The sequence below is a fragment of the Cryptomeria japonica genome, chromosome 10 (assembly GCF_030272615.1).
Source record: "Cryptomeria japonica chromosome 10, Sugi_1.0, whole genome shotgun sequence".
Taxonomy (NCBI): domain Eukaryota; kingdom Viridiplantae; phylum Streptophyta; class Pinopsida; order Cupressales; family Cupressaceae; genus Cryptomeria; species Cryptomeria japonica.
The window spans coordinates 922979038-922995964 of NC_081414.1; the positions used below are offsets into that span (position 1 = coordinate 922979038).

The 16927-nt window shown below is 39.3% G+C and overlaps 1 protein-coding gene across 1 annotated transcript; it reads left to right on the forward strand.

The window, feature by feature from the left end:
• The first annotated feature begins 15235 nt into the window (after positions 1-15235).
• Positions 15236-16515, forward strand: LOC131038347 (uncharacterized). The gene has a single exon (XM_057970732.2). The coding sequence runs from the start codon at positions 15446-15448 to the stop codon at positions 16322-16324; it is 879 nt and encodes a 292-aa protein (XP_057826715.1). The 5' UTR covers positions 15236-15445; the 3' UTR covers positions 16325-16515.
• Positions 16516-16927: the final 412 nt, after the last annotated feature.

Here is a 16927-nt window from a genome sequence, read left to right on the forward strand (position 1 = left end):
ATGTGGAGGAGATGGCTTCTCTATTGTTGGGAATGATAATCTCTGGTTGATGACTGATATTATGACAATATGCAAAGGGGTTTGCATCGCCTAGGATTGTGATTTCTACACCATTATGCGGGAACTTGATACACTGATGGTAGGTGGATGGGATGACTTGCATGGTGTGTATCCAAGGTCTTCCTAACAACAAATTATATGGCAAAGGAAGGTCCAAAACTTGACAGAGGATGTGTTTCACCACAGGGCCCACTCAGATTGCTAGCACTATAGCTTCTTTGGATGAACACTCTGCATCATCATAGGCTTTGATAGTGATCTTCTTGCGGGGATCCACTGATTCAATTGCATATCCCAAATCTGTGACTAATTGTAGAGTACAGATATTCAAGCCTGCTCCATTATCAATCAAGACTCGCTTGATCCTATGTTGGTTGATAAACCCTTCAATATGGAGTGAGGCATTGTGAGGTTGCTGGAAGGATGTGTTGTCACTTTCAGAGAAAGTGAGACATGGTGATGATTGCAGAATTCCCACCATGGCTTGGAATTGATCTATGTTGAGGTTTACAGGCACTGACGCCTCTTGGAGAGATTGATCCAAGATTGTTTTATGAGATGGGGATAGGCGCAATAGCTCTAAGATAGATATTAGTGCGGGCATTTTGTCTAACGGGTCCACAAGGTTATACTACTTTGGGATAGATGGGGTGCCTTGTGGAGCTACTTTTATGGTAATATTGTTGCGACGTGTAACAACATTGCAAGTGGAGCTGGGATTTTTTATGGTTATAGTTGCAATCTGTTCATTGGCATCGTATAGGTGATTCACAGTGTAATTATATGCGGCTTGCGTATAATCAGTGGTATTTGTGTTTCTCCCTGAAATGGAAGGACCCCTTTGATCATGTGATGGAAGTGGATTTTTAAACATGAGATGATCATTGTTTGTTGTCTTTGGGTCATGTCCTTCGATTTCGATTTCGATTTCATCTCGGTCAATAAGATCCTGAATAAGATCTTTCAATCTGTGACAATTGCTTGTCTTATGTCCTTTCCCTTGATGGAAGTCGCAATGCTCAGTATCCCTCCACCATGAAGGTTTGACTTGAGGTTCATAATTTGATGTTTTGGGTAAGGTCACCAGATTTTGAGAAACTAGTTGACGTAACACTGTTTCGATGGGTTCCCCTAAGGGAGTGTATGTTCACTTTGGTTTAAAATTTTGCTGACGCTGTCTGGGTTCATCTTGAGATGTGGTGCGGCCTTGATTTGGAGGAGCTACTGTGTTATTCTTGGGTGGGGGGTTCTGTCCTGCAAATCGAACCACAGGTTGTGCACTTTAGATAGTTCTTGCATCCACAACCCCTTCGTTGACGACATTTTTGTTTTTGTTCCAAAAGCTAGGCTTGTCACTATTGAAGCGTGGGCGAGGGCCCTCCTTTGGTTCATTGTAGATTTTGATAAGTCCTTTCTTGATGAGGGCCCGCTCACATTTTAAGCCTTTAGTGATCATGTCATTGAAAGAGTCTGTGTCTTTTACATCTAGGTGAAATTCCATTTCATCATTTAAGTTGGAAATAAATATTTCCAATAGTTTTTGTTCAGGTAACTGAAGAGAACGTCTGTTGGACATTTGATGCCATTGTTGTAGAAAGACTAAAAATAGCTCACCTGGTTTTTGTTTAGTGTTACATAGATCAGCCATGGTGATATCACGTTCAATGTTGTGTGAGTAATGTGCCAGAAATTTCTGGATGTGTTCTTCAAATGTCCTAATGCCACCTGGTAATCGGGAAAACCATGATGTGGTTGTTCCTCCCAAGCTTTGGGGAAAAATTCGCATTAGGTATGTATCCTCGTATGCCACTTCGAGGCAAGCTGAATGGAATTCTCTAACATGATCACGAGGATATCCTTTTCCTTGGTACTTTTCAAACTTGGGTGTTTCAAACCCTTGCGGAAAAGGTGGCATATGAAGATTCCTATCGAAGGGATAGGGACAAATGTTATTAAGTGAAAACTAATTAGTTTTCACACCACTATGAAGTTGTTGGGCGAGATTCTCAACTTGTTGCCGCAACATTTCTATTTCATTTGGAGGAGGAGGAAGTGGGGGATTACCTTGATGAAGGTTGTATCTGATATGTTCTCGACCTCTTTCATCCTCATTACGACTTTGGCATTCTGATGCTTGTCTTAGTTGTGCAACATCAAATTCAGAGGGTAGTTTAGCCCCCTCTTGAGCAAGTCTTAAAAAGTGAGCATCGGCATTGCTCCTGGGTATTTCACCAAAAAGTCTATTAAAGAGAGGCTTGTGTTGTGCCCTTTCTATTGCCATCGGAGTAGGAGTGCCTAGATTTTCATCATTTATATTTCCTCCAAGGGCTTCATGGAACTTGTTGATATTTTCTTCCTCTTCCTCTTCAATTTCTTGTTGTCTAGATCTTGATCTGGTATGAGCCATTTTGTTTATAAGTTTTTGTTGAAGTTTGATGAAAATGATGATGAGTTGTTGATGGAATGAAAGATGGATATTTGGTGGAATGTTTTGCATATGGATCCCTAGCACTAAAGGTAGATGTTACCAAAGTTCTTTCTTGAATTGCTTGTTGTGTTTGACAAAGTGTGATGTGATAAGGTTTAGAGGAATCTGAGATGTGTTACAAACTTAACTACCTAGTGATGAGAGGATGCACTCATAGACTAGTTTTAACCTGCGTAGAAATGCCTCCTAGGATGAGTTTATCTGAGATGTAGAGACAATCTAAAAGTGATTTGTTTTGTGTTTGATTCAAGCAATATCGAAATAGAACTTAGGACAAAAACCTTTTGATGTTTTTGAGAGTTGGAATGGATTTGATGAGATATGAATATGATAATGGATGAAATGTTTAACTTCAATAAAAGCTTTGTGTCACATATGGGACAAATTATTCCTCTTCTCTTTCGGCAGTTGGTGGTTCTTCCCGAGCTATGTTATATGTGATGCAAATGTCTGGAAAGAAGTCAGGATTGATCTTGCCTCCTTTGTTTTTGTGATAACTCAAAGCTCGATATTGTGTAAAAGCTCTACGGTTCAATGACTCTTGATCAAATTCGTTTGATTTCCCTTGAAGATAAAGATGCATGTGAGGTAAGAAGGCTCTATGAGAGACAAAGATTTGTCTATTAAGATAGAAGAATTTCCTCCTTTTGATTAAAGCCTTTGAGCTCAATGGTCTTCTCTTCAAGTTGATGTGTTGATTAAGATTCTTCTTTCTGAAGATCTGAAGAATGGTCATATAGTTTGATACTTTTCTTTTGCTCTTTGTTTTTGATCTTTTGGTTTTTGAAAAATGTTTGTGTTGGATGAATACTTGTTTTGGATTTTGGATTTTTGGTTTTTCTTTGACAAGAAAACAAAGCAAGCACACAAACACAAGAATGTTGCCTCAAAAGGCACAGATAAGTGTGGGTCTAGATCAACCCAATCTTTTGAACTTTGTATGACCCTTTCCTTTAAATGTATTTTAGGTGTTTTTTCGAAAGCCTGAAGTCAGCTCAATTTGTACTTGGTCCTGACTAAAACGAAAACACTTCAAACACTCTTTATCCCTAAGGTCAAATGGCCAGTTGTGATAATTTCAGCCCACATCTTGATATTTCTTCGACTTTGGTACTACATACTTTATGAATCTCGTCATGGCAGGTAAGGATGTGATATAATAAGTCTTGCACGAGCATAACAAATAGATGATCCCTATGATGGGGGAGTCATCACTTTCATCAAGCCACAAGTGACTTTTCAAAAAGCTATGTTTCTACTCAAGGAAATATGTATGGTGAGTATCTTGGGAGCAAAACCATCTATGCTCTTGCACTTAATTGTATCACAAATATCCTCAATCAATAGAACAGGTGAGCTACTACTTAAAGGTGTTTAGTAATGTTCGATTTTTTGGACATAAGTTCATTCTGCAGTGACTCACTTAAGAGCCTTGTAACTTGTGGTGGGGCCAATTTGTCCTTTTGACAAGTTACACTAGAGGAACAACTATACCCAAGGCTACAACTTTCGCTCTCACTTGATTTCTATAGCGGCTTGAAGGATTTACCGCACGAGGTCATTCCCAAGAGTGATGTGTCTCTTGGTAGGCCTCTCTTAAAAATAGAAACTTGAGTGTTACAAACACTTTTCTCTTGCACCTAGGACCACAAGAGCCAAGGGAGAGGATAGTGTGTGTTAGAAGTAGGACCACTTGACAAACTTTGCACAAGTGCCAATCACGAAAAACACTTGTTCTTTTTAACTGATTTTCATTGCAATGTGATCTAACTATTAGGAGATGTTGCTACAACAACCATAATGTTCTTTTTAACTTCAAAGGCAATATGTTTGAGTAAACTAGGAAAATGAAATCCTGGTCAACTGAATGAAAAACACGTTTGTGTGAAGTAAAATCATTTTGCAAAATTGAAACAAGTTGATCGTTCTTTTTACTTGCACAAAAATTGAAGTGTGGATTGTGATTTTTAAGTTTTTGATGCAAGAAATAAAATTTGTGTTGTCTTGTTTTAAGCACCAAAATGGAGTGTATCCCTAACTTGCAATGAAAGCAAATTTGTTTTGTGATTTTTAGAGCACCAAAAGAAGTTTGAAGCCTAACTTGCAAGAAATAAAGATTGTTTTTGTGATTTTTAAAGCACCAAAAGAAGTGTTTTAGTACAAAAAGAGGTTATTTTAAAACCTGCACATGAAACAAATAGTTAGAAAAATCTAAAAACATGGTGGGCTCCCACAAGCCTAAAGAAAATTTTATTGTTTACAAGGTCTGTCTTTTACAACGTTCTGTTACAATAGCGCTACTCTGTGTGAAAACAGAAGTGCTACTTAACACAAATGTGTGAAAGTATAGACAAAAGCGCTAAAGAAGGATATTAATGCAGAAGGTCAAAAGCGCTAAAATCTAAACAAAAGCGTTAATAAAAAGACAAAAGCGCTAGACTATAAACATAAGTGTTGAACTTTGGACAATAGCGCTATTGTAGAAACAAAAGCGTTATACTGCTAAATGACAATAGCGCTAAAGTGTGAACAAAAGCGTCGAAGCACGACCTGTGTGGCAATTAGACAAAAAAATTAGTAGTTTGTAGAAAAATCCTGTGTTGGATTCACGTTGGGTTCACCAAATGATGCTCTGCAAAATGGACAATGTTAGTTAGGATAAACAAACACAAAACAAGAAACAAAAGAAATCAATTGTTAGATGTTAGTGTTAAAATTCACCAATTAAAAACTATCCTAAGCAAGCATATCAAGAAAGATACTACTAAACAAAAAGAAAGCTTAAGGAATCTGCAAAAAGTAACTAAAGTTCTCAATATGCTCTCTACCATGCTGGTAGCTTCTCCTTCCTTGTTCCTCTCCTCTCCAAGTTCCAAATTAGTGTAGCTCTCAGCATCTTTTTGCACTATGGATGCTTATGGAGGTTCAAGATTGTAGATGATTACTCTAAATGCTATGCAAGTATGAACAAGCTAGAAAATGAGATTATTATATAGTCTAGTGTTGATTTTAATCCAAAAGAGTAAATGTAAATGCTAAATGCTTTCTAGAATTCACTACAGATTAAATGCATACAAGTTTTTCAGGATCTGGATTATGAAGAAATGAGCTCTATTTACAGGAAAAATGGAGCAATAGATGGTTGAGATTGAGTAATCTCAACAAGAGTTAGGATTGAATGATATTCAATCCATGTGAGGACTTTCAACCCAATCCCAGGATGACAAGTGTCAATGTGAGATAGGTTGAGAGGAGAGGGAATAAGCATTAAATGCTTGACATGACCTGAGAGTTAACTTGAGAGTTAAGGTCAAAGTTGGGTTGAGTGAATAAATTCTTTATTCAAAGAATAAAGCTTTTATCCAATGGATAAACTCTTGTGCAAGGGTTAAAGGGATAACCATGGTAAAAGAAATAAATGCTTGAGGAGACACATGAGTCACATGAGGGTTGAGTTAGGGGTTAACCATAAATGGTCATGTAAGAGCCATAAGTGGTCTAGAAGACTTTAGAGGTTAAATTGTTGAACACACAAAGCATTAAATGCTTTTCAAAGACTTTGAAGTCTTTGAGAAGTGACTCCAAGTTGCTTAGGAATGTGACAATAATTAGGGGATGGATTAGGCTAATTGATTAGGATTAGATAGGTTCTAGAATAATTTAGGAAGGGCAAGTGGGAGATGTAGGAAAATGCAAGTGGGGGAAATAAATGTTTTATTTAATTTATTTAAAAGAGGAAAGATGATTAAATTGAATAAATAGAATTTATTCATTTAATTGATTGTGAATTTGGTTTAATGAATTAATTAAAATAAATTGAATAATTTATTTAATTAATAGGAGAATGATTTGAAGATGAATAAATTAAATATTAATTTAATTAACTGATGGCTAGTGGATATTTAATTAAATAAATACAAAATATTCATTTAATTAAAATGGACAGATTTATGTGACTACAGATCCAATTGATCATATTTTGCATCTTGATAGAATACAGTTTATTCCTATCATCTATTTTGTCTCTCTTATTTGTGCTTTCCATTGCCTCTAGATCTTGGCAAAATCTCACATTGTATCAGGGCTGGTCCATATCTCACATGGTATCAGAGCCATTAGAGTGCCATTGGTTTGCCAATTGAGAGAAATTTGGGGTTTGCATTTTGGAGCATTTTTGGCCAAATCCGTCATTGCCGTTGTGCTCAAAAGGCCCAAAAACCCCAAGATTAATTGTCAATTCGTCAAAATTGGCCTCCATCACCCCAAGTTGAAAAAATCTCCCCTCCCAACCCGCTGTACAAACTTGCAAGTACAAGTTTGAATTTTTTATTTATTTTTCGTTTATTAATTTTTTGGAAAATTAAAAAAATCAAAAATCAAAATTTTGTTTTAAAAAGGAGGGGGGACTTTTTTTGTTTTCATTTAATAAGTCAAAATTGGGAGCACTTTTTTTCTTGTCACTTCAATCTTGTCTTGCAGTGCTTCCAATCGACAGTCAAGGGGGGGGGATTGATTTGCTCCTTTATATCTCTTGGCCACATCCCAATCAGAGGCGTCTTTTTCTGCAGTATTCTACAGGGCTTCTTGGTGGTATCATCTTCATGTTTCCAGATTTACACTATCATGTTGTATGCTCTTGCTTGAGCAATGTTGTACTCACACTATCATAAAGTGCCACACCTCTTTGTATCTTGTTTTTTTTTACTATTTGATGTAATCCTCTTGTACACTTAGATTAGGAATATCTTGTGAGGCTTTGTGTATGGCTCCGGTGGAGAAGTAGATTGTACACATTTGTGCATGGCTCCCATGAGACTTGGATTGTACCAGTATTTTTGTCATTTACGAGTATCTAGATGATGCTCAAAGCAGGTTGTCTCCATGCCTGATCTTCTTTTTGTTGCAGCGAGTGATTCATCGTCATCGACATTGGTACCTGGTTTTGTTACACTTTGACATTATTGGTGCAACATAGGCTCTCTTTCTTCCTTATGGGGAGGTATTTTGGTCAACATCATTGGACCATCCTTGCAGGAGATTCGACATTGAGGGGGGGCTTCATGGTCTCTCTTCTCTCTTATGGGGGGGACATATTTTTTGTTCTTCTCATTCATCATTGAGAGCATTGTGTGCTTTCATCATCTCTCTTTTGGGGGAGGGTTTTTTCCCATTGGGTTTTTCTCTCTTTCTTCATTTATGGGAGATTACATTTGCATTTGTACATGGGTACCTAACATGGCCTCATAGTCGGAACCCATCTTGCATTGCTTAGTTGCATTATAGACCTTAGTGCATTCCCCTAAGTTGCACTTAAGGGGGGGTGTTGGTGTAAATAACTATTCATCATGGATATTATTACACTATACTTAAGTTTACTTAGGTACATGCATTTAATAGTAGTTTGGGTATGAGACACTTGGGTGTTTGTGCCACATTGGGATAGTGTGTGTAGGAGAATTTCCACCTTTTATGGTGTTGATCTTATCTTGTTGTTACATTCCACCTCATGTGGAATATTATATTATTTCTCCTACCTACCCACACTTATTTCCTACCTACCCTTGTTTCTTATTGAGCCACATGTCATGTTTGTGTGCTCACATATCCCTAAGCCTTTCCTATATAAGTAGGCTCATCTACAATGTTTGTACGAGCAATCAATCTATATCTTGTAATGATCCAATTGATCATATTTTGCATCTTGATAGAATACAATTTATTCCTATCATCTATTTTGTCTCTCTTATTTGTGTTTTCCATTGCCTCTCAATCTTGGCAAAATCTCACACTTATACCCATCTTGAATGATACAGGGCATTGCAACAAAACATTAAACAAAGATAAAAGCCATAGAGCTAGGCAAACTTGGCATATTCCACTGTGTTTTATTTCTATTAAGAAAATGATCAAATAATGCAAAGGTCTAAGGTAATCGCTACTATTTTCCAATTGTTCTCGTAAAAAACAAGAATGGTGAACAAAAAACCCTAATTACATCATGCCCGCGGGCTCAAATAGAGTAATCCTTTTTGACTGGAGACGATACTTGTAACTGAACATGCTCCTGAATATGTGTGTTGATTGCCATCATGGAGATCATTGCAATCACCTTGGGCCAATGATTTTCGTATTTTATGTGCACAACATGGATGCAACCTGGATTGTCCATTTGTTATGTTGCAACTGCTTTGACATGGGCTTTTCTCTTTTCAATTCACTAGTGTTGCCACGCAACATGTTTTGGTGCCTGTCCGCTTGCCAAACAACCAATAGGGTGCCTTTGATCCATTCACAAGCTTAAAAAATCTCCAGGGTTTCGCCTTGCTAACAAGTGGCATCCTTTACTTGCACCATAGGCTCATTTGCCTTCCCTTTTAAAATTCCCCACTTTAGACATGTAGTGCATTGGTGAGGCTTTTTAGAGTCTTCCTTCTTTTCTTCTCTCAAAACTTTGCAGTGCCAACACATGTCTCCTTCTATTGTGAGTGCTTTGAAAACCAAAACTTTTATGAGCATCGCACGAGGCTATCATGTGTTGGGCTTGTGCATCTTTATAGAGAGGTTGAGGAAACCTTTTGGATAGAAAATGCGTGGGTGTGACACATGGATTGATCTCTGCAAACTTGACTTAAACAAATAAAAGAACGAAGAACCACTCGAAAAAAAGACCATGGGTATCGAGATGAAATCTCTCTAAAGACGAGATTATAGCATTATTTCTATCAATGCCCTAAGCATAAATCTACTGAACATATTTCTATAAAAATATACATATATATATATGTATATATATATGCATATATATATATGCATATATATATATATGTATATGTATATATATATATGTATATATGTATATGTATATATATATATGTATATATGTATATATGTATGTATATATCTATATATGTATATACATATATATACATATATACATATACATACATATATATACATATATATATATATATATATATTATTTTTTTAATGGTAAGAGCTATCAGTACGGGGATAACACCCTTGTATTGCATAAAGAAACTATTACAGGAGATTTCACTGCCTACTGGCAAGTCCATACACACACTACTATCTGCAGTGAGTAAAACTATCTACAGGATGACAGACATAGACAAGGCATACTTGGTTATGCCTCTTACTGATCCCCATTTAGGGTCTGCATGATCACCCTAGCATATTCTCCGATGCTGATTACACTCGCAGTGGCTCCAGCTGAGAACCACCATGTTTCTGAGTTAGTTACTCTACGAAAAGGGGCCATGTTCCCGTTCTGCACAACGCACCTAAACACCTCCCACACATTTTCCCTAAATATTCTCATCTGTGCTCTGCCCTACTTCTCTCACTGGCATCTAATTCATTGCCCTCGTCATTATCACTCTCCTCTTCTTCTTCTTCTTCAGAGTCCGATGGCAAGAAGTAACTCAACTAGAAATAAGTCTTGAGAATGCTAATCCATTCATTCTCTGGCAGACTTAGGATGGAATCTACAATGTTGTGACTGTTGACAGGCTTGATGAAACCACTTAAGATCTCCATTGCTCTTTCCCTGCACTCAATGATGTCGACCAATGGCATGAGCACAGCTTCATAAACCATGGCATCGCACTAGTGCCGATCAAAGTTAAGTGTGATCCCCACTAGTCCTTTGATCGTATCATAAACATAGGCCTCGGTGACAGATAAGCTGTGAAGCTGCATATCTAATGTTTCTTCACAATTCATGCATCCAATGTTACCAAAGTAGGCCATGGTTAAGTCTCAGTCCTGCCCGGGCACTATCCAAGATGTGGATACCTTTAAAGTGCCTTACTTAACCATGCATCTGGCTCTTGCAAAGGCCAATAAAAAGACTTACAAACTCTAGAATATTCTTCCAACCTAATCTAGATCCCACAGTCTGCAAGAATCTGCCAATCCATCACATCTGCCTATCCTTTGTAAATCAGGCTGTTGTCGCTACATCTTTCGAGGGGTTGGCCTGTTCTCGGTGCAATAATTCTATCATCTGTCCTTCAACCGTAGGCCTAGTTCAAGGGTCATCATCCCACTTTGTCGCATTTCTTTATCGATAGGTCTTTTTTGCACAGGTCCATAATCTCTGAACTTAGTGTCTTGGAATCAACTGTCACTTCTGCAGCCTGTGAATTGACTCCTAAATTTGCTAATAGGTCTGCTACTCGATTTTCCTCCCCGTGAATATGTGATATTTCATATGGCTCAATTGCTTGGAGTAATAATTGAATCCGAGGCAACCATTTAGCGAGTTTCCAATTAAGTAACCTACTGGTAGTCACCCCATTTATAATTATCTGAGAATCTCCTTCAATCTGAACATTAGTTAAACCTTTCTCTTTGTAGAGAACAAGCCCAGCCTCAAGGGTTCTTATTTCTGCTTCATTGTTGGTAGCGCAACTAATATGGCCATACGTATCACTCACCATATTCCCTTCCTCATTTCGAATGACTACTCCAAAACCAGCCTGTCTCAGATTACCTCTGCAGGCCCCATCAAAGTTAAGTTTAACCCAATTTCTATGCGGCTTCTCCCATCTGACCTCTTTCCTATTGATTCTTTTCTTGGGATGATGGAATAAAGCATTTTTGAAAGACCAATTCCTTTCCATTTCCATGTCCCAATCATTGAATTTGAATTTTCTGACATTTCTTGACTTACCACAAATGACTTCTTCTATGCTTGTCTTAAGATTGTCCATGACTATTTCTATTGGCTTGGCCAATTCTTTGAATATTCGTTTATTTCTCTCTTTCCAGATATAGCAAACAATCATTGCTGGACCAATCTGCCATAGGATGCCCCATTGTGACTGACTAGATCTAGGCCATGCAACAAGGAAGTCTTTTAGAGTCATGCTTTTGGCTGTAAATAGGCTAACCGTTCCAAGGAACCAATCCCAACATCTCTAAGCAAATCTGCAATTGAAAGGTAGATGGTCCACTGTTTCTTCCCCATTGTTACATAACACACACCAGCTTGGCCCTTGTATACCTATTATTTTTAGCCTATCACCAGTGAGTATCCTCCCATTCAACGCAACCCATAAGAATGCCCCTGCTTTGGGCAGTACCCATTTGTTCCAGCATAACTTACTGGGCCAGTCCGGATTGAGGATTTTATGCCTTTGGATTTCATAGCCCAGCCTAACACTGTACTCCCCTGACTTTGCTGCACACCAGAATAAGCTGTCCTCTTCATCTAACGCTAATATTGATCTGCTGTTAAGTAATTCTTTGAGTTTTTGGCACAATTGCGTACTGCCAATATTTACCCTTTTCCAAGTTCTCATACCATGAGGCTCAGTACTCTCAAAATAGTTGCCAACTTGCGTTCCAAAAATGGCTTCGATGGTGTTGACCCAATCCTGATCTTCGAAGCACTTTGATAGCGGCAACTCCCCCTCCCATGAATCTCGCCAGAACTTGGCCCTATTACCATTGCCAATCTTCCAAGAAATGTGATTCGTTAATATGCCCCGTTGTCCCAAAGAAAATTCCAAGTGGGAGAGCCCCTGGCTGTGTTTGCAATTGTGAAGATACGTTCTGAGTCGTCTGAGTCCAAATACTTTTTCTGAAAGATCCTACACCATAATTTATTGGGGCATTTGTACATTTTCCAAGACAACTTCGCTCCAAGTGCCAAATTTTGCATACTCATTTTTCTCAACCCTACACCTCCATCCTCTTTCCGCATGCACATTGTATCCCAGTTAATCAAAGGTATCTTCTTATGATCCTTGGCCCTATCCCAAACAAACTTTTTTAGAAACCCATCTAATTTCGCTCCCACCAAACTGAGCATTTGAAAGCATTGCATACTATAGATTGGAACCGCTGATAGCACTGATTTAATCATTAAAAGCCATCCGACTTGAGTAAGCCATCTATTCTTCCATTGCTCCGATTTAGTCTTACAAGAATTAAGTACATCCTCCCAAATATGTGATTGCCTACAACCCATGTTAATTCTGATCCCAAGATATTTGAGGGGCAGATTAGTAGTTTTTAATCCAAGCAATTGCGAAATGCGGTTCTGTAACAATCTTTCTGCGTTAAAAAAGAAAATCTGTGACTTATCCATATTCATTACCTGGCCTGACAACTTCGAGTATTCCTCTAATACCTCTCTAATTCCTTTGGCTTCTTTCATTGTTGCTTCACCAAACAAAATAGTGTCATCCGCCAATGGGTAATGGGCTCTATCAATCTATGAACTTGTATACCTTTCCAATGATAGACATATTGCTTGGTTTTGATTAGATTGCTAAGGACTTCTGCCATGAGAACAAAGAGGGCCGGAGATAAAGGGTCCCATCGCCTCAATCCATTGGTAGCTTTGAAGAAGCCACAAACCGCACCATTGACAAGCACTGAAAAGCTAACCGTGGAGATGCAAAAACTAACACAGTCTATCCATTCCTTTGGAAAACCATAACAACTAAGAACCTTAATCAAGAATTGCCAAACTACCTTATTGTAAGCTTTTGCAACATCAAGTTTAATGATCATACCTTTTGATTTCTCTTTATGGATGGAGTGCATGATTTCAGACACTAAAATAATGCTGTCCGCTAGCTCTCTTCCGGGGCTGAACGCATTCTGATTTTCTGAGATGAGGTGAGGTAAGAGTTTCTTCAGTCTGTTGGCCATTGCTTTCGAGATGATTTTGTATATGATATTGCATAACGATATGGGCCTAAAATCGTGCATTGAAGTGCATTCCTGTTTTTTGGGAATTAAAGCAATGACTGTATTGTTCATCTCTCTTACAAATTTCCCTTTGTTCTCGAATTCTTCTACAACCAACCAGATATCATATCCTAGAAAGTCCCAACACTTCTGATAAAACTCAGTAGTCATACCGTCCGGGCCTGGTGCCTTGTGAGGATGAAGTTCGAAAGTGGCCCTTTTGACTTCTTCTAGGGAGTATGGTTCACAGAGCAGTTTAGCGTCCTCCACACTTACCAACTTGTGCATAAATTCAGGGACCCTGTTATCTGACATATCGCCTACCTGACGGAAATTGCCCAATAATTTAACAAAATGGTCGAGTGTGACATGCTCTAACTCAGCCTTAGTGCTTCTCAAAATGCCTCCACCATCTAAGATAGCAGTAATTTTATTTTTGTTTCTTTTGACTTTTGAAGTTGCATGGAAAAAGTTAGTGTTACGGTCTCCCTCAGCAACCCATAATGCTCTTGACTTATCTCGCCAATATACTTCTTCTCTTCTTAGCAGTTTCGCATACTATTCCTTGAGGAATTTTTCTTTCAAGTAGTCTTCCCTGACCATCCCAACTAGCATGACTTGGTTGTTGATTTTTTCCAATTCTTCCTCAATTCTAATTTTTTCAGAGAATATATTCTTGAATGAGGATTTGTTCCAGAGTTTAATGTTGTTTTTGATATATTGAATTCTCTTTACAAAACAGAAGTTAGGGGAGCCCGAAAAAGAGTTGCTTTCTAGCCACCATGTTTTGAGTAGATCAATGAATTTAGGGTCACTCCACCACATGCTCTGAAGTTTGAAGTAATTTATGTTCTTATGTGCCTCATGATTAATTGACAAAGTAACCGGGAGATGATCTGATCCAGCTTGCGGGATGATTTTAGTGTCAATGGAGAAGCTACCATTAATCCACCATTCCCCCACAAAAAAGAGATCTAATCTTTGAGAGATTTTTGAAAAGTTAAGCCTTCTATTGGTCCAGGTGAACTTACCATTCTTTGGAATAACATCCACCACTTGATAGTTCGAAATGAACTCTCTGAAGTCTTCCATTACTCTAGTGCTCTTCCTCAGCCCTCCTTCCTTGTCGTCAATATCTAAAATTGCATTGAAGTCCCCAACCAAGACTACCTTATGCATTTCTAAGAGCTGCAATTGCTCATATATCTCTATCCATACTCTTAGCTTTTCATCTGTCTTAATTGGCCCATATATATTAAACAGGGGAAATCCAAAACCTCCTGGTTTGTATATAATGTTGCATGCCATCCAAAACTCGTTGGACTCTAATGGGATCACCTCAAAAACCTTAGAGTTCCACATAATTCCAAGTCCTCTAGCAGATCCTCTAGCGTCTTGAAATATTCCTTCCCACTTATTGCAAAATTTTATGAATTCGGCCATCTTATGACCATTCAATTTGGTTTCCTGAAGTAAGATCATTTCAGACTCTAGCTTGGCCAAAGATCTTTTGACCAAGCGTCTTTTGTCAGGGGCTGTTAAGCCCCTGACATTCCAAGATGAGATCCTCATTTCTGTCCAAGGGAGGCGCTGCCTCCCTTGGAGTTCTTCATGTATTCCAGAATGCTAACGATACCTTTCTCTGAGGCTTTTTCTTCTCTGATCTGTTTATGACTTTTCCTGCCTTTAACCCCTTTTGCTCTGCCCAAAAGGGTATTGGCTGATTGACTAATGCATCTAAGATCTAAATGAAATAAATATTTGAAAGACATTTTCACATGGCAATATACTCCCTCCAACTCATAATCCACAATTAACTACACTTATATAATCAATTATCTCAGTCCCCATTACAATAAAAAAGTTACCACACCCACCTTTATTCAAATCCTAACTAAAAGAACTAGCCAACGCTCAACTAAATAAAAACCAAGTCAAGACCCACCCAACTATTTATCTCAAACACAACATACCCGCAACTTAAACTCTGCTACTTTACTCCCCATAGAGCTTTCGCCCGACGCAGCGAATAAAAAGCAATACATCCACCTCTCATAATCTATTGTTTCGGACCCTACAAATCCGGCCCACGAAGGGTTTAAGGCGTATCAAGTTTTGGTTGCAGGGATCGCATTTCCATTCTCTGGAACGTTTCACAGCAGAGGAGCCACAATGTCGATGTCTAGAAGTTCGAAAATGCTTCAGTTCATTAACTACAGAATGCGGGTGACGATACAAGACGGCCGTCAGCTGGTGGGCAAATTCATGGCCTTCGATCGCCACATGAATCTCGTACTCGGTGACTGCGAGGAGTTCAGGAAGCTCCCGCCCAAGAAAGGTGCAGAGAAAAAGGAAGAAAGGGAGGAGAGGCGAACACTGGGCCTCATTCTTCTGCGCGGCGAGGAGGTCGTATCGATGACCGTCGAGGGCCCTCCTCCGCCTGACGAATCGCGAGCAAAGCCAACGGCGGGAGCACCGGCCGGTCCGGGTATAGGACGGGCTGCCGGACGGGGAATACCTACTGCCCCTTTGATTCAAGCCCAGCCGGGACTTTCAGGGCCAGTGCGCGGCGTGGGTGGGCCGGCACCCGGGATGATGCAGCCCCAAATCTCCAGGCCGCCTATGCCCCAGGTCTCCGCCCCGCCCATGACCTATCCGACCGGGCAGATGCGACCCCCGCCGCCGTTCTCTTCGCAGCCGGGGGGACCTCCTCCCATGATGCGCCCTCCTCCAGGTGGCCCTCCTCCGCAGTATGGAGGCCCTCCGCGCCCCGGCGGTCCCCCGCCCATGATGCCACCGCCACAGTTTGGACAGCGGCCGATGGGTCCTCCGCCTCAGATGATGAGAGGACCGCCTCCGCCAATGGGCAGTGGCCCTCCCAGGCCTGGTATGCCTCCACCTCCTGGAGCTGCCCCTCCCAGACCCGGCATGCCGCCTCCGCCGGGCGCCCCACCAATGTATGGCGGGCCTATGCCGCCTCGCCCCGGAATGCCGCCTCCTCCTCCTCCAGGTCAGCAGCAGCAGCAGCAGCAACCTCCTGGTCAACAGTAGCAGCATCTGCTTTGTTAAGAGTATTTTCTTAGTTGCTCACACCCTTTTTGAATTGTTGGACACTCAGTTTTGCTTGATGTTTTTATCATTGGCCATCTGATAGGGTCATTTACATCTCTAATTAAATCCTAATATTGTTAGACTAAATTATTTTTCCATTAATATGTAATACTAAGGAGTTTTTTTATTGAGTATACCTCAACATTAAATACTAGGTTTTATAACTGTTGAATTTTTTAATTCTTTTTAGTTAAATTTTGCACTTAACATAAAAACTTGCAAAGCGTAATTGAAATAGGGACATAAAATGTTCGTTACTCATTCCAAAAAAACAAATCGACATTGTTCCATAGCTTAGATGTTTGCTACTCATTAGTGTTAACAATAAACACATTCATTTCTATCTAGATGTCTGTTTTAGTTTCCAATGTAACTTAGAAATTTATTTTGTGAACGGTTTGTCTTATTTCAATTCATGAATGGATTTTCTCAGCTTTAATGCATCTTTGAAATTCTATTTCTCAAGAGCTCGTCTTTATCTCGCCAAATCCAAGTTTTCATTGGTTAAAAAAAAGATATTTTGAATCTAAAGCCAAAGGAAAT

Bases quoted from the DNA above. Each gene is read 5' to 3' on its own strand.
- LOC131038347 (XM_057970732.2), top strand. From the start codon at position 15,446: ATGTCGATGTCTAGAAGTTCGAAAATGCTTCAGTTCATTAACTACAGA.